The sequence below is a fragment of the Micropterus salmoides genome, unplaced genomic scaffold, assembly GCF_014851395.1.
Source record: "Micropterus salmoides isolate LMB-PRFRI ecotype aquatic unplaced genomic scaffold, ASM1485139v1 Ms_hic_scaffold_22, whole genome shotgun sequence".
Taxonomy (NCBI): Eukaryota; Metazoa; Chordata; class Actinopteri; order Centrarchiformes; family Centrarchidae; genus Micropterus; species Micropterus salmoides.
In genome coordinates, this window is record NW_024041373.1 from 8,142,177 (window position 1) to 8,157,915 (window position 15,739).

At 40.2% G+C, this 15,739-nt stretch overlaps 2 protein-coding genes across 3 annotated transcripts in view; both read right to left on the bottom strand.

Annotated features, from left to right (window-relative positions):
• Window positions 1-224: 224 nt before the first annotated feature.
• Window positions 225-14,695, bottom strand: inpp5f (inositol polyphosphate-5-phosphatase F). Of its 2 annotated transcripts, none has more exons than XM_038737737.1 (20): window positions 14,185-14,281; window positions 12,463-12,543; window positions 11,845-11,981; window positions 11,071-11,199; window positions 10,723-10,908; window positions 10,547-10,603; window positions 10,002-10,200; window positions 9,605-9,784; window positions 9,173-9,240; window positions 7,487-7,611; window positions 7,291-7,368; window positions 7,000-7,120; window positions 6,030-6,158; window positions 5,621-5,738; window positions 5,311-5,509; window positions 5,089-5,160; window positions 4,930-5,003; window positions 4,616-4,744; window positions 4,426-4,513; window positions 225-4,253 (listed from the first exon to the last, which is right to left on the bottom strand). In XM_038737737.1, the coding sequence occupies exons 1-20, from the start codon at window positions 14,279-14,281 to the stop codon at window positions 3,095-3,097; spliced, it is 3,426 nt and encodes a 1,141-aa protein (XP_038593665.1). In that variant the 3' UTR covers window positions 225-3,094. The 2 variants fall into 2 exon arrangements, with proteins under 2 accessions (XP_038593665.1, XP_038593666.1); XM_038737738.1 differs by having other exon boundaries at window positions 3,095-4,253; window positions 10,723-10,890; window positions 14,185-14,695.
• Window positions 14,696-15,283: 588 nt separating this feature from the next.
• The window catches only part of atoh7 (atonal bHLH transcription factor 7), a 1,342-nt gene continuing 886 nt past the window's right edge, over window positions 15,284-15,739 (bottom strand). Inside the window, exon 2 of the mRNA XM_038738107.1 lies at window positions 15,284-15,317. Within this exon, the coding sequence (XP_038594035.1) occupies window positions 15,284-15,317 (34 nt within the window). The remainder of the gene's footprint in view (window positions 15,318-15,739) is intronic.

Consider the following 15,739-nt stretch of genomic DNA (forward strand, 5'->3'; position numbering starts at 1 on the left):
AATAGGGTAATGTGGAGGATTATTTCCTATGATGCATTTTCTACTTAAGACCTTACACATTTAGCGAGTTGCCAGCATATCCTGGCATGAATACTTCCTGTTCATGGATTTGACAATAAACATCGTGCAAAACTTATCCACTCACTCACTTTTTATTCCAGTGGAATATCTTCCTAAACAAGAAGTGTACAGTGCGTTTTGTTATCAAGTAACAACCAAAGAGCATAAGAATAAATAGGATACTTTAATATACAATCTCAGTACACTGTGGAAAACAATGACAACAGTCAGTTGGTAAAGAGGAAAGACATGACTGCTGACATTCAGATGGATGGTGCAAATGCTAGAAAATGTGCTTAAACAGTGCAAATCAAATGCTTTAAGACCTCTTGTCATGGTCTGGGGTCCTAATGGGAGGGGAGGACATCCACAGAAAATGCATGAAAAGGTGGTTGCAAAAGCACTTGCTGTAAAACAAAGGAAAGGAGAAAATTCTCACCCAGCAAATATACGATCAAATACAGTTGCCAGCTTTTGCATTTAAAAAAAAAAAAATTCAGACCCCAAAACATTGTGGTCTCTATCGGGAATGTTGAGGATTACTGTTCCTTTTAGCCTAACAGCCAGTGTAGGACAGAATACGTTTCTGCTCTGCTTGAGTACTGCTCCAGTGTTTGCAATCCTGAAGGAAGTTTAAAAAAAAACAACAAACAACACACTTTACCCTCTGCTTTAAACCTTTGCATTACAGCTATTACCTTAAAGCTTTGGCAGCACCACACACGATCAGCAGGTTCTATATAATGTAGCACCGACAAAGCAGCCAATGCTACAGTCTCACTTAACAATTAGTCAAATAAAATATACAAGTGTCCCACATCTGCTGGTGAGCAAGCTGAATGCAGAAAACAGGAAAATGTAACACAAAATATGAAATGTGTGACCGTTTATCTTGGGGTATTTCAGCTCGAAGCCAACCAGATTATTATTTTTCATAAATAGACAGCAATCATTCATTATTTCTTCTGGAGGACTGTAACAGGGTCATGTGACAGATTTACCCTGGATGGCAACAACTGTAAAGTTTAACAGATGACTAATGAGGCAAAACCTCACTTACTGAGGTTAACAAAAAAAACATGTACAACATAATGTTTACGGCTTCATAGCACACAAATAACTAGGGCTCTAAGGTGAGCACTCCTAAATACCACCAGCAGCATAGATGCTGTAACACACAAACTCACACATACTGTACAGTACATACACACTGTGTACATATGTAAAACCCTGCTCATTTCCACGGACAGTGTACGTGCCAGTAGATGAAATATCCCAAGATAAAGCTTCATGACATACAGTAACCCTGAACATGATTGTTTATACAGTACACCAAATGTAACATGTTAGAATGGACTTAAAAAGGTAGATTTTGCCATAAATACCTGATAAACATAATCCCACTTCAATTCCTTGTTAAGGCAAATATGCTTTCAGTTTGGGGAGTGCATAAAGCGTCAGTGTTTCTAATTATTAGGTGGGTGCAATTGCATATATATCTACTATATGCTACTCTCCTGTCTTTGTCAAACATGCAACGTCAATGTACAACGCTGGCCGAGGACTCAGTTCAAACAAACCCTTATTAGGTAATTAGTACAACCTTTAGCAATAGTTCAATTCAATACATATATCTATCAAATACAACTCCAACCAGTAGTTTTCTGGTTATTCGTGGTTAACAATGACAGTACTGGGCATTCCTTTCAAAATATAATGTTCATACCTCTTTGAACATATTAAGCTGCCACCCTACCATCAATACAAAAAGCTTAAGGGAAGGCTCTACTCAGCGAACAGATAAACATACAATATTCACTGTACATATCGACAACCAGGATACTCTTACTAAAGGTCTTGTGTAGTCATTATTTCTATACGCTATATCTTCTAAGTTACACTTGACAACACTGATATTAAATAGGATAACTACGTACAGAAAGTCGTCTGGCTAGTATCTGACAGCTATAAAAATGGTAATAGTTAACACAGAATTGTCCTTTGGGAACCCCAAAATATTTGGTCGGATTCTACAACAACATACAAATTGAAAGTTATTACGAGGTCTATTTCACAAACGCCAATAAGTGACCTGCACGTACTGTACATGATGACATTACAGTACATGATAACATCAGAGTTGGTCTTTCAACATGCAGCTAATGTTGACCTGCCTTGTCAAAAATCAGTCGCCATTAACCTCACATGCAAGCACTGTGGGTAAAATCCATTTTCAGACTAAGGATAGTCACATGTTTACATGCACAAAAATGCTCTGCATACCACTCTGGAAGTACAGGAGTTTAAAAAGTCTTATCTTTTTATGTCTTAGTTATTTGTCTCTTAAGGTAATCACAATGAGAATATCCTAGAAATTTCACAAGAAAACTGGACTTACAGAACTATTTCCTTCAACGGTAGCAGTATTTTTTAGAGTGATTTAGGATTTGTATGTACCATATTTCAATCAAATGTTCTGCTGTATACATTATATATATATATACACACCATATATTTTCACTGACACATGGGAGTTAAATCAGATTCCCCAAATAATTAAGCATTTATCATGTGCCATTTTCATACTCAAACCTCGGTACTAAGCTCTGGTATTCTGAGATTTACATCAGAAATGTCATAGCATCGGCATTATTACAATTTCCATAAGAACAGAATATATTGTGGACAATTGATTATTTAAACTTAAAAGAAAGAGCACCTGACAATGTCAATATCAGTGTGCAATGTTGCATGGCAAAAGGGACACGAGCTAAACCTCCCTCATAGCAAAAAGGGTAAGGGAATCCGTTATTGTGTGCATGTAAACATGGTCACTGTCATGTTGGGCCTCAGTATATATTTATAGGTTCTTTACAAGAGTCATGATTAACAAGGGCAAGTTTAGCTAAAGGGCAAATTTAGGAGTGCATTTCTTGGCCGAGTAGTGCCGCTATGTGCAAGCTTTTGCTACTGCTACCATACAGGAAGTTTCTACATGACATCTGACTACAAAATCCTGTTACAAAGGAAAGCACTAGATCTGAATGATCCTGGTCTGGCACTGTGTAAACATTGCCTTCAGCTCGCTCTCTTGGGCTTCGTTGACAGTATCTGGCTCTGGGCTCTTTTGTACCTTTGCCACAGCGAAGTTGATGCCGTGGGTGAGTCCCGCCTGGGTGAGGCTGGCTACCTGGACCATGGAGCTCTTGATCTTGGCAAAGGGGGACACCACTCGGCTGCCGTTGCTGTCGGCAGGCGAAGGGCCGAGGCTGCCCTCCATCAGTGAACTCAGACTCCTCTGAGAGCCACCTGAGGCAGCAGAGCTGGGCTTCTGGACGGTGAGGAGGTTGGAACAGGAGGTAGTGGACTCGACGTCTAGCTGTGAAGGCCTAGGGAGCTGGGGCTCTCCCTTCTGATGCTGCGGTTCGGAGCTCGGCTGCTTGTCTGGGTCTGCTAGGATCTTCTTCTGCGCAGGCACCGCAGGGTTGAGTTGGGGGACAGCAGCTGGTGGCTGCTCTCCAAACACCTCCACAGGTTTGGTTTGTGCATCCTGGACAAACTGGTGGCAGTAGGCATCAATGGGAGTACCAAAGTCAATCAGAATGGCTTCTTCAGCCACCGAGGCGGCCCCTGGGGACTTGTCATCACTGACTTGAGAGGAGCTTTCCTGCTTTCCGTCACAGCCAGTGACCCGAATAACAGAAGGGATATTTAGCTCCACGCTACCGATAGATTGGGAGCGGCTGCCCAGTCGTGGGTTTGATGCTACTATGCCACAGCTGGGCAGCACATAGTCCACATTTTCTAAAGAACCAGAACACGGGTGCTCTGGGTCAGAATTATAGGAGTCAGAGTCTGATATTTCAGAGTGCTCGTCACCAATATCTTTTACAGCTCCTGTACCAGGGTTATTATCTGATGTCTCCAAGCTGCTGTCCGACTTCCACAGGTTGACATGCATAGTTGGCTTTAGGAAATCTTTTACATCAGGTTTAGAGAAGTTGCTCAGCCTACCGAGGGGCTTGAATGGGCCAATGTTTACGTTAGTCTTGGTCTGTTTCACTTTCTGATTGAGGGAGGAGAATTTGTTGAGGAGGAAGCTTTTGCCCTGCGCCAGACCAGAACTACCCTGGACGTGGTCAGCAGGTTTGTTCTGGATGCCCATTATATCCTCATGAGGTTTGCTCTGCCGCCTGGATCACAGATGCAAACATCATAAGTAAGCAACTCACAGCTCTTCAACACAGTCATTTGTTAAAATTTAAAGTTGTGCTACGATGGCTACAAATGTTTCTCTTCATCACATAAAAAAAGAGACAGATGAACGCTTATCATCTTAATGATTAGTTACAAATTAGTACTCACCGCTCCAGCTTCTTTTCAACCACAAGCAGATCCAGCCCCATGGCCTGTTTAGTTATGCGAAGCATCTCAGCTATGCACTGTAATGTGTCTGAAAATTATCACAATGTAAGTCTCAACCAGCATAGGCAGTCTATGATTTTAAAGGTTTCCTTTTTTTGCTGTCTAAAGAATTTAAAGAATTACATCCTACCTTTTCCATCATCCTCAGGATTTCGTGTTGCTGCTCTCAGCGTGTGAAAGTATCCACTTGTCTCTTCATTCCTGTAATGCAAACGCATGCAGCAGAACTTTGGCTTCCCAAACAGAGTAGGCTCTGGACCTGCAAATGAAAAACCCAACTTATAACTTCCATTTTTAGTGACCTGCTTTTCTAGCATGAATCATAATCAGTAGAGATGTTGCTAAAACGTTACTGAAAATCTGTTAAGCACTCTTTCGGGAAGTGTTGGGTGAGTCAGTGAGCGTACAAGAACCTTCACTTCTCCTTTGACTCTCATTTCTTACCAATTTCAATCTTTTCCAAACCCTCCAAATTCAGACGCTGGTATTGGTTGACTTTATCTGCTTCTTCATCATAGCTACAAGAAAATAAATGCAAATATAAATGAATCTATAAGAACAATTTCTAAAGAAAAATGTTGGGGAATTTAAAATCAGACTTACTAAGCAATGTAATAGGCATTGTTAGACAGGAGCAGCAGCACATCCACGTCTTTGTTGGTTGCATCAATGAGGCTGGTGGGAAACAAGAACGGTATCATGAAAAGAGCACTTCATAAACTACTGAAAACATAGTATAAATAGTACATAAATAGTACAAACGTACGTATACCCCTGATGGTATAAATTTAATAAGTAATAAAGGTAAGGCAGCTAGCCACTAACCTCATGTCACAATTGATGAGAGCCCAACCTCCATGAAACTTCTCGTCATCAGGCAGTAAAAGCTGCATATAGGTCTGCAGCAGGAGGCTGACCTGCTCCTGCGCTCCCCTTTGGCTCTCTTTCTCCTTCTCTTCATGCTCCTTTTCTTTACTGAAGATAGAGTACAGGTCCTCCGTCACTGGCAGGCCCATCATTAGGTCTGCAGGGAGAGGCAGAGGATACAAAAGAGTCTATCAACAAGGACCGATTTTGGGACAACATGGGTACAGATACACACAAAGAGCTATAATACCGGCCAGTTTCTCCATACCAATGACTGCTTGTCTGTAGGCATCCCTAAAGCGGTTCAGATAGTAGCGGTTGGCTGAGTTCACACCATCCTTCATCACCCCAGCCAGTCTCCTCTCCCCCGTCCTGGTGAAATCTCCCTAAAAAAGATCAAACAGTTTATGTTAAATACACCTTTTGATTTACCTTTGAAATGCGACCCTCTGAAATTTCACTCCATTTTGCAGTCTAAAATGCTCAGCCCACATTTATCATTCTGATGTCTTTGATCTACTAAAATACTATCTGCTCAGTTGATTTACAGTACGAGTCCTACTATTAAAAAAGCATATGTCTCAATAGCTTTAACTACTAACAAAATAAAGATGGCACACTTTTACACTGTTGTGCAAACGCTGACTCAGATGTGTGTGCAACAACAATGATGTTACCTTGAGTGCTGCTGTCCCTGCGTACTGTCTGCTGATGGTGTCTCCATTATTGGCCCACATGATCTGATAAATCCTGTAGCATTTGAGAGGCAGGGGCTGCTCTGGAGGCATCACACCCAGTTTCTTCAGCTGCAGGAAGAAATTAAGACATTTTTGTCCATAGGTGTGCTGTTAAAGCTGTGAGTGATGTCTCTCTTTCAGTTTACATTGCATCAGTGGAAAAGTTCAACCGAAATGTTCAGTAATCCCAGATGGATATGGTGGAGCTGCTGGATTTCTAGAAAGCTAAAAAGACTTTGGGTTTGTTGTGTTGGAGCGCACTGAAGGTCTGTACGATCATTGCTGCTTAGTGCTGAATGAATATGAAAAGTCTACCACTAGTGTGTGTGATCTAATGAGCAAATATACGCAGATGTCTGTTAGTTCATAGGCTGTTTACTTTGTGTTTGTACAACAGATTACTGAGACAAGGATTCATGTTGCCAAGTCAATCTGGTGAATGGTGCTTACACCTTTTTTAAAGCACGTTGCAATCCCAGTTTTAGAAAGCAGCCATCTAAATTAAGACAATGAGTGTTATGATTATCCTATATAATTACTACTGTTAGTTAACTGTTATTTATTAAATGTAACTTCTTTTAAAAATACACATCATTTGATTTGATTTGACATCAAAGATGTTAAATGCATTATGCATATATTTCCTAAATAACCGATTATTGCAATTCCTTTCATAATTGATGGGTGGACACTAAGGAAGCAGTTCAGTTTAATTCAGTTCAATTTAGCTGGAAACAAGTTGGATAAGGAGCAACATAACTTTCAGGCTAAAAGGTCACTGGTACAGGAAATAGTAAAAAAAAAAATTTAGAAAGCAGCACCCACAAGGCACAGCCAACCTACATCACACAGACGTAATTAAATGTATGTTAATTGTTTTGCCTGGGCCCAGACAACAAATAGATCTCACCTGGTGTTCCATCACCACCCGAGCGATAGCAGCCTGGACTACGTTGGTCCTGTCAAGACAGTCCATACAGTTGACTCTGAAGATACCCTCCTGCTTGCAGATAACTCCGGCCTGATCCACCCTGACAAAAGAAGATTCAAAGGATACTAATCTTTAACCCGATATGATTCTTAATGTGCATTATAGCCAACTAGTAGTTCATTGTTGCTTTCTAACAAAAGAAGGTATGCCCCAGAGTCCATGTTATCAGCACTTATCTGAAAATAACAAAAATACTGGTGTGACACTTACCAGGCCCACTTCATGTCAGTGATGATATCAGAGATTGCATCAGTCAGTATTTGAACATTCTCAAACTTCATACCTCGGCTGAGAAACAGGATACAAGAAGCATAAAGTGGAAGTAAATGCATTATGGTAAAAAACTGATTTGTTACAACTACATTCATGAACAAGTTACATTACTGTGGAGCAGTGTTTCTCTTACCAGTGCTCATGGAAGTCAAATGAAACGTATGTGAGGTTTGGGTTGTTGTAAAGCAGGACTTGCTTCAAAAATGCGTCACCAATTATCTTCTCTCGTCCACTTTGATCCACTAAGTTAATGATGACCTGAAGAAGACAAAGAGTGTTGTCAATCAGCCTTGTGTATAACATTTATGCCCCTCTATGGAAACACACTGAGAAGCTGGAGGAAAGACAACTAAATTGGCACTTTTAGTAGCAGCTTGTCACATGGACATGGTTGATGAAGTGAAAATCTTTAAAAAGACCAAAAAAACATGACTGCTAGATACTCGCATCCTCAACAGTGTAGGGTTTGATCAACATGGAGGCTTCAATGTAATCACGATATGAAATCATAAAGCATTTCACTTGTGTTTCCTCATAACCTCTCAGCTGCTGAACAGGCATTAAGGTGGATTTCACTGGGGTGCCGCAGTAGCTCACCAGGTATCATGGTACCACATATCAAGGTGTTTGTGTTCGGCACAGGCCCTTTGCTACACGTCTTCCCCTCTCTCACCCCTGACTTTCCCGTCTCTTTCTCTTTACTGTCTCTGTCTCTAAAGCAGAAATGCCAAAAAAATAATCTTTTTAAAAAAGGTGGATTTCACTGTTCAATATTAAATTGTTATCTCTGTGTTGTCTCCTATGTTGCCACAGATTAGACATTTTATTTCATCGTTTCATTCACTGCTTTATCTGATATGCACTGGTCGTCAATTGTCTGTTGCTGTATAAACGGTTCCTTTTTTTACCCCTGTAACTTACTTCAACTTATTGGTGTTATGTTGCCTCTGAAATTCTGATTAACTACATTTTCCCCAAACTGAGCTAAACTTTACTGCTGCTGTTACCTTACATAGTTACTACAGCATCAACAATTTTATTAAAAAGGTACAATGTGTAAGATTTGAATGTGAAGATCTAACAGTTCTGATGTTGTGTCAAAGACATCTATGTATGAAGTTAGCATGCTAACCAGCTAGCCCTGGGCTGTCCTGTCTGGTAATACCAGTTTGTGCCTGGAGAGGCGGACTGTCGCCTCCAGATAGTGTGCTCAGGTCTCCCCTAGTTTCAGCTTGGGGATGTGTGCAAGCAGCAAGTTTGCTATGTTACAACAGCTCTCTTAGTTGTTTTAGTCTAATTAATAAACAAAATAAACTCACAAAATGTAAAAAAACAAAACAACAACCAATTCATACACCCATATTCCTTATCAAACAGAAAAATATTATGGCTCTACATGCTGTCGCTGCCTTTCTGATGCCCGAACACCCTTTTGCTTAGTTAGCTGCACAGCTAACTGAGCTAACTAGAGAACGGCAGTTGGCAGCAGTTATGGCCTAGTATGTGATATGATGCACACTATTTTTTGTATGAATTGGACAGGTGGAGAGTAGACTCAATTCTTACACATGGTACCTTTAAACACAATCTTAAAAATTTGCCTAAATACATCTTCAAAATGACTTATACTGTAAGTATACTTAAAGATGACACCAGAGGGGTCCCGAAAAAAAATGTCACCAACTCTAATTCACAAGCTCAGTCGGTAGGCAGAATGACCAAGGTGGGGATACATACACAATAAAGATCCTAACATGCAAGTACTTAATAACTATGCTAAGCAGATACCCAAGCACACAATATGGCAGAACAAACCCACCTGCTTCTTGTAGAGTTTAAGCTGTTCTTCAAAGTGCTCAGAAAAGTAAGACATTGTCTCCTTTTCTCCTGAAACATCAGAAAAATATGCATCGAAATGATTTCCATATAACTGAATCTGAATCTTTACATCATTGTAACTTTGGAGACAGAAGTGCTCTTTCCTATAGAAAGTTTTTAAGTCCCCTGACGATACAATAAATTCCCCATATTCAATCCAATTACCGTTTTATTTTTATTTTTTTAACAGTGGAGCAAGGACCAATGGCTGACAAGATGCCTATATTTTATTAAGACATAGCTCAAATATACTAGACAGATGTGTGAAACCTAGAGAGAACACTGGTACTGAATACAATGGCTTTTTTAAAGATACAACTATAAAACAAAACTAAGCTCAGCACTGTATGCAAGATAATGTAGTTCTACTGACCTTTCTCTAAGCGTGGCCGAGGGTTGTAGCGGTACCCCGCCTGGCTCCAGAAGACAGGCACGGAGCCACGAGTCTGCACAAAGGACAGAGTGTGGCTGTGCACATGGATCAACTGCTCTGTCTCCACATAGTTAGCCACACACCCATCGGTATCCACTCCTCTTCGTTTGTACCGCATCCCTTTGGGCAAGGAGAATACTTTAACACTATTCAGATTATTTATATCACAGATCATGCTTCACTTGAAGAGAATAAAAACTCAATTCAAAGAATTTGGTGAAAGAAACCCTATTTGGATGTGGTGTAAAACACTGTCCTAATTACATAATATGACCCATATATTTCGGCTGAATCAGATTTCAGGAATGACCGTCCTCTAGGCCAAGCTAAGCTCTACCTGCGCGGTGGCGGCTGCGTCTGGAGATCAGGGCCACAGTGAAGCGGGGATGGATGTCATCAACACAGGTGACCTCCTGTGGTGGGGTCTCAGGGCTGCTCCTCTCCTCATCGGACATATCATTGTAGTTCACCACCAGTTCCTCCACCTGTACAAAGCCCTGGATGATTGGTATCACCCAGAAGTCGACATCTGGCACCTGGAGTAACAGCAGGACAAGGAGATTAAAATGCTGTTTGAAAGGTTGATAAGGAGCCAGTTTGCATCCACCAAGAATCCACAGAAGATAATCTTTCATAACTAAGAGTTGTTATCACTTCTCTTCCAGGAGTATTTTCATACTCTTCTGATAAAGCTCTTTTATCAGCACGTACAACTGCTATGCTTACACAAGGCCAGCAATTGTAAAGAAAACCACTATGACTATGTCGGCAATAGTCAGTGACTTGAATCTGGGGACAAAGTGCATTTATTCAATTCTAAAATGAGAGAAACAAACACCAAGTAGTGCACCTTAATATTTCTGTGTGGAAAATAACATTTACCTGAAGGTCAATAAGGTCTTGGATCATGTGTTTATTCCAGAAGAAACGGTCATCCACCTTACACAAACAATAAAAATTACAATTAATCAAACATAAGGGTTTTTGCGATACAAATATGTCAACGAAAAAATAAGGCACCAAGCCCAGTGAGTTGTGAGATACATTTCTGTCCAAACCTGTTTCCATAACGGTAAGCTGGACTTCTCCGAGTCTCCCTGACGCTGGACACTGTTTGTCAGGTCATAGGTCATGCTGTAGTAGAAGGAGTCCGAGTCCATGAATATCTTGTACAGTTCATCCAGCAGCCGCCTCTCCAGACGTTCCTTCTCTTTGTTTTCCTTGACCTGGAAGGCAGGGGAATACTGGATTGGGCAAGTGGATAGAAAAGAGCGATAAGACGACAAAGCAAAGAAAGAAAAATCCTTTGAGAACTTCAAAGCCTTTCAAAGTGCAAAAGATGGGAAAAGTAGTGTTGGTTTGAGCATGACAGAACACATATTTGTAAGTGTACAATAAAAAAATACCTTTTTCTTGATGGGCACAGCAACGTTAGATTTGATCTGACTAAATGTTTTCATCAAGAACTTTGACTCATCGGGAGACTGGGCCAGTTTTTCTGGTTTGTCGATTCCAAAGTGATGCTTCTTGCAAAGCTGGAAAAGAGGATCAAATGAACGCAAGTTTACAAATCTCATAAACATGATACTTAGAAAGTCAACAAAATGGTAAATTTGGTGATATTATAGCTGAATTTGGTACCATCTTGAATTTCTCAAAACAAAATGTTTATTGCAAGCCACTACAAACAAACCAAACACAATACAGTACTCTGTATAGTTCATATTATTCTAAACTAACGCAGTAAAAGATCTAATATCTACATTGATCTATAGGATTTCTAGGCACAAAAGGAATGATCATTCTGCAGTACAAGGACAATGTACAATACAACGGGGTCTAAAAGCCTATCCAGGAACGATCATTCTCCTTTTTATTTACTCACTTGAAAATATTCTGTCTCACCATCCATGAAGCTCCCCTGAAAGACTGAAATCTTAGCAATATTCAACTTGCTCTGAGATCTATTACAGTGATTTTATGTCTGCATTTGATTTTCATTCTACATGTGTGGGTAAAAATTTAAATCACATGCTGACGCACACAGGGTATTCTTGGGTACATTAATAACAATTTAGGATTCTCACAAGCACTCAAACGTTATAATAATTGTCAGGGGGACTGAATGCAAGTACATGATCACTGCTTCTCATGTCTCATTACAATATAAGTATACACACCTCCAGCTCAAGCTCCTGAGGCTCTTCTTCAGAAAGAGGAATGACAGCTATCTTGGTGATCTTGTAGACTTTGTGATTGCCTGGTAAATGGCCCACCAGTGCTTTCTGACGGATTAATACGAGGCCGAGAGGAAGATCTGTCAGGAGGAGAAAGAGGAAGGGGGGGTTGCGTCATTGGTGCAGAATTCCTCACATTCTGGGAGGTGTGAAGAAAGCAGCTGCACACCAGCCATTATCTGCAGATTTCTTTAATAAGGTAACACAAGACATCTGTTAAATAAATAATTAATAATCTGAATTTCTAAAATACTATAATTGTTCATATATTTTCTTTCTTATGAAAGGGTATAATGTTTAATCTTTAACTTCTTACCCATCAGGGCACGCAAAAATCACAAACAAAAATCAGATTTATCACCAATTTAAACATCACCATCAGCTCACTCCTCTTCATAACTACACACATTTCAAGTACTTTTACACATTTTTTCACACCTTTCCTTTTGAGTAAGAAACATACTAAGTGTCAAGTGTCTAGTGCACACAGACGGAAAATACTGGCAAGCAAAGAAAAAAAAAAACTCAGTGTGAAATGTTCAAACGTTTTTCTCCACTTACCTGTGTGAAGCTGTATCTTTCCAATGACACCTTCTACCAAACCCAAACACACTGGATTCCAAGCTAATAACAGGTCTGTTGCTGAAATAAAAATATGGAAATGAGACATCAAAACAGTGGTGTAGCAAGCTACGCTTTAGGCCAGATAAGCAGCCAGGGTCAAAATGTACATATGCATATATGTTTTTCTTGAGGCCTCAAGTTATCCCTTAAAAAGGTTTCAGCGTGTGCATCTTTTCTGTTAGCTATATCTAAATATTGACAATAGGAGCTTAACCTGTGTGTTAACCAAATAGAAAGTACCTCAAAACAGTCCTGTTTGTATGAGTTCCTGTTACTATGCTTAAACTTGTTTTTAATACCCAGTAGACGTTGTTAACCTTAAATGCTTGGTCGACTAAGTTGCAGCTGGGTTAAATGCAGTAACAGCCCATAGATAGAGGGATCTCCACAAATCTGTATGAAAAGTAAAGCTATTAAACAGAGAACAAGATAGTATCAATTTATTTTTAAAAATAGCCTGTCTCCATTTACTTACATTTTCAAACACCAGACCAAGTAGGAAGTCAGTTATGGTAATGCACAAACTCAGTGACTAAACTGCAATGCTTATGAATGGCTGCAGATTAAATATCAAAGAGGTGAAGTTTGGGAAAAAGTGAAGGGTGTGGCAAAGGGTGGAGGTGCCTCAGACAATGACTCTTCCTGTCTCACCAGCCAGAGAATATAACGTACAGGGAAACTGGCTAGGAAGGTCCCACAGGAGCAGTCTCACAGAAAAAAGGACCATAAAAACAAAAAGAAAACACCATACCACAAGTTCACTCGGAATGCATAATATCATGGAAATACTTCACTTTGTGCTTGAGAGTGGAGTGGAAACCAAATGAGTAGTGGAAACCTTTTTTCCAATTAAATAATGAAACAGTGGTGCAACTAAAACCCTGTTCTGGATGGCTGCACAGCCATACACCTTCAACTGACACAGGGGATACCATGCACAGCCCTATGGTGACTCTAATGAAACTTTTATTTCAGTTCAGCAGTTATTTCGCTTTCGCCAACTATGAATAAATAGTTCCCACAACCGGTATATATCATGTAGTAGAAAGCATGACACATTTTTGTCACAACCACCACCAACACTAGTTCTCACTTCTGCAGTGTGGCCAAGGTATACTACCAGGAGCTGTCATATGCTAGGCACGTCGTATACAAGCTTAAATTATGTTATATTTACAGTCTTTCATTCCTGTACTGTGTCTGTTTGGTCTAAAGAAGAACTGAAGAGTCAAATTTAGGTTTCAGTCTGTAACATAAGAAGCAAAGCAAGAACTTTGGAGTCTGTTTGAAGTGTGTTTGGGGTGTTGGCACTCCCGGACTGAAAACTAGGACGATGATTTCAAGATTTGGGAATGGCGCATTCAACAATGTCAATCTTTCCTTTATCAAACCCCTTGTTTTGTCGCAGCTGGTTAATTCACAACGATTACATGATTATGATCACGGTAATTTTACAGATGAACGAGTGATAATTAAGAGTGACAGATTAGACTAAACCCCTGAGGGGGTACATAGTGAACATCCAATATCAGTACAATAGGGTTTGTCAACTCCAAACAGGGCGAGAACAACAAAGCTTTTATTTGACTCCAATAGGACATAATGTCAAACGTTAGCTTCGGATAAATGGTCGGCTTGTCATCCAATAACGTTACGTACCAGGTCTGACTGTAATGGTCCCGTCTTTTCGGCTGCACCACAGAGCACGGTCCCCACTTTGAAGAATGTACTCGTCTTTGGCTTGGAATAGCTCCATTTTGTCCCTTTACGTTACACCAAACAGGCAACTAGCTGGCTAAGCAGCCAGGTACAGGTAATTATCAACTTCCACGTCTTGGAGGTTGGCTGTAGCTAGCCAGACGGCGACTGGCTAGCTAACGTTACACGGTTAGCTCGTTCCCCACAGGCTGGTGAGCTACGGGAGCTAGCGAGCTAGCGACAGCGGCGGCAGCAGCTGGATGAGTGTCGTCCTTGTTTATTCCACTTCTACGCATGCTGATAATCAAATTACCTTTCCACGGGAGAAGCAGCCCTTCCCACCGTCATGCTGGACGCAGTAATGCCAAATACACACTAATGAGTGAGAGAGTGTACCAGCAGCCCGTTCAAGATGTAACCGAGTTTCCTGCTCTAAACAATAACACGTGATCTGTGCCGTCGTCACTGGTGTACAGGTAGGCCCACTGTACACAAAAACTATTCACATGATTTAATAACGGATTGCCCTAATCAATAACTATATGGTTAATTAATTATATGATGTTATAATATTTTGAGATAACCATATGTTGATAACGAGACTACCCATTCTGATGAAAGTGTGTGTGACTTTATTTTATTACTTTATATATTGCCTTCATTTGTCTTTCTGTTTTTAAATATGATAGTCCTACTTATATTTCAAGGAAAGCAAAACATTACAGCTACAGCACCTCTTGTTCAGTGACAGCAAGGTGAATGCAAGTTGAATCTGAGGAGGGATGGGGGTTTTTAAATTAGGGGATTTATGTATTAAACAATCATCTGACATAAGTATTTCAGTCTATATTCTAATGTTACAGGCTAGGGTCATTTGTATATAAAACACACCACTTACACTTACACTTTTTTAGTGTCCCCACCTAACTAGGAATAAGGGGAAAAAATGTTGTCAATTATGACTCAGTGGGGCTCTGAGGGAAAAGAGGAGGAGCAGCTGACCTCAGACGGAGACATAATCTTACCAATGAACGCTCTGCAGTGGAAAGCTAAGCCAGACTTAAGACAGCTGAAGACGGGCCTCAGGGACACATCTTGAAATCCACAAGTGGAGCATACACATACTCCTACATTATTAAAATCTGGGTTATTTTGTCAGGGAGTAAACATGGTCAACCTTAAATTCAATATTAGGTATACCGTCTATACATAATTAAAGTACTATCCCTAGTACTCTAAAAAAAAAAAAAAAAAAAAGAATCTCAGATTTAGTAGAATCAATGGGAACCCAAATATTAGTCACAATCCATGTCAAATACATTTTATTTTTTAACAATACCAACGTGACTTGCTTTCAACAATGCATCGGCCTGCTACTCATAAACTGTGATCAACACTAAGCCACAATCTATAAGGTGTGTTAGGCAGTGACCCCACCTGACAGATGGCTTATGATCGCATTATAGAGATAAATCACTACACAAACAATTACGATCATCTCAAAAGTAATTTTGAA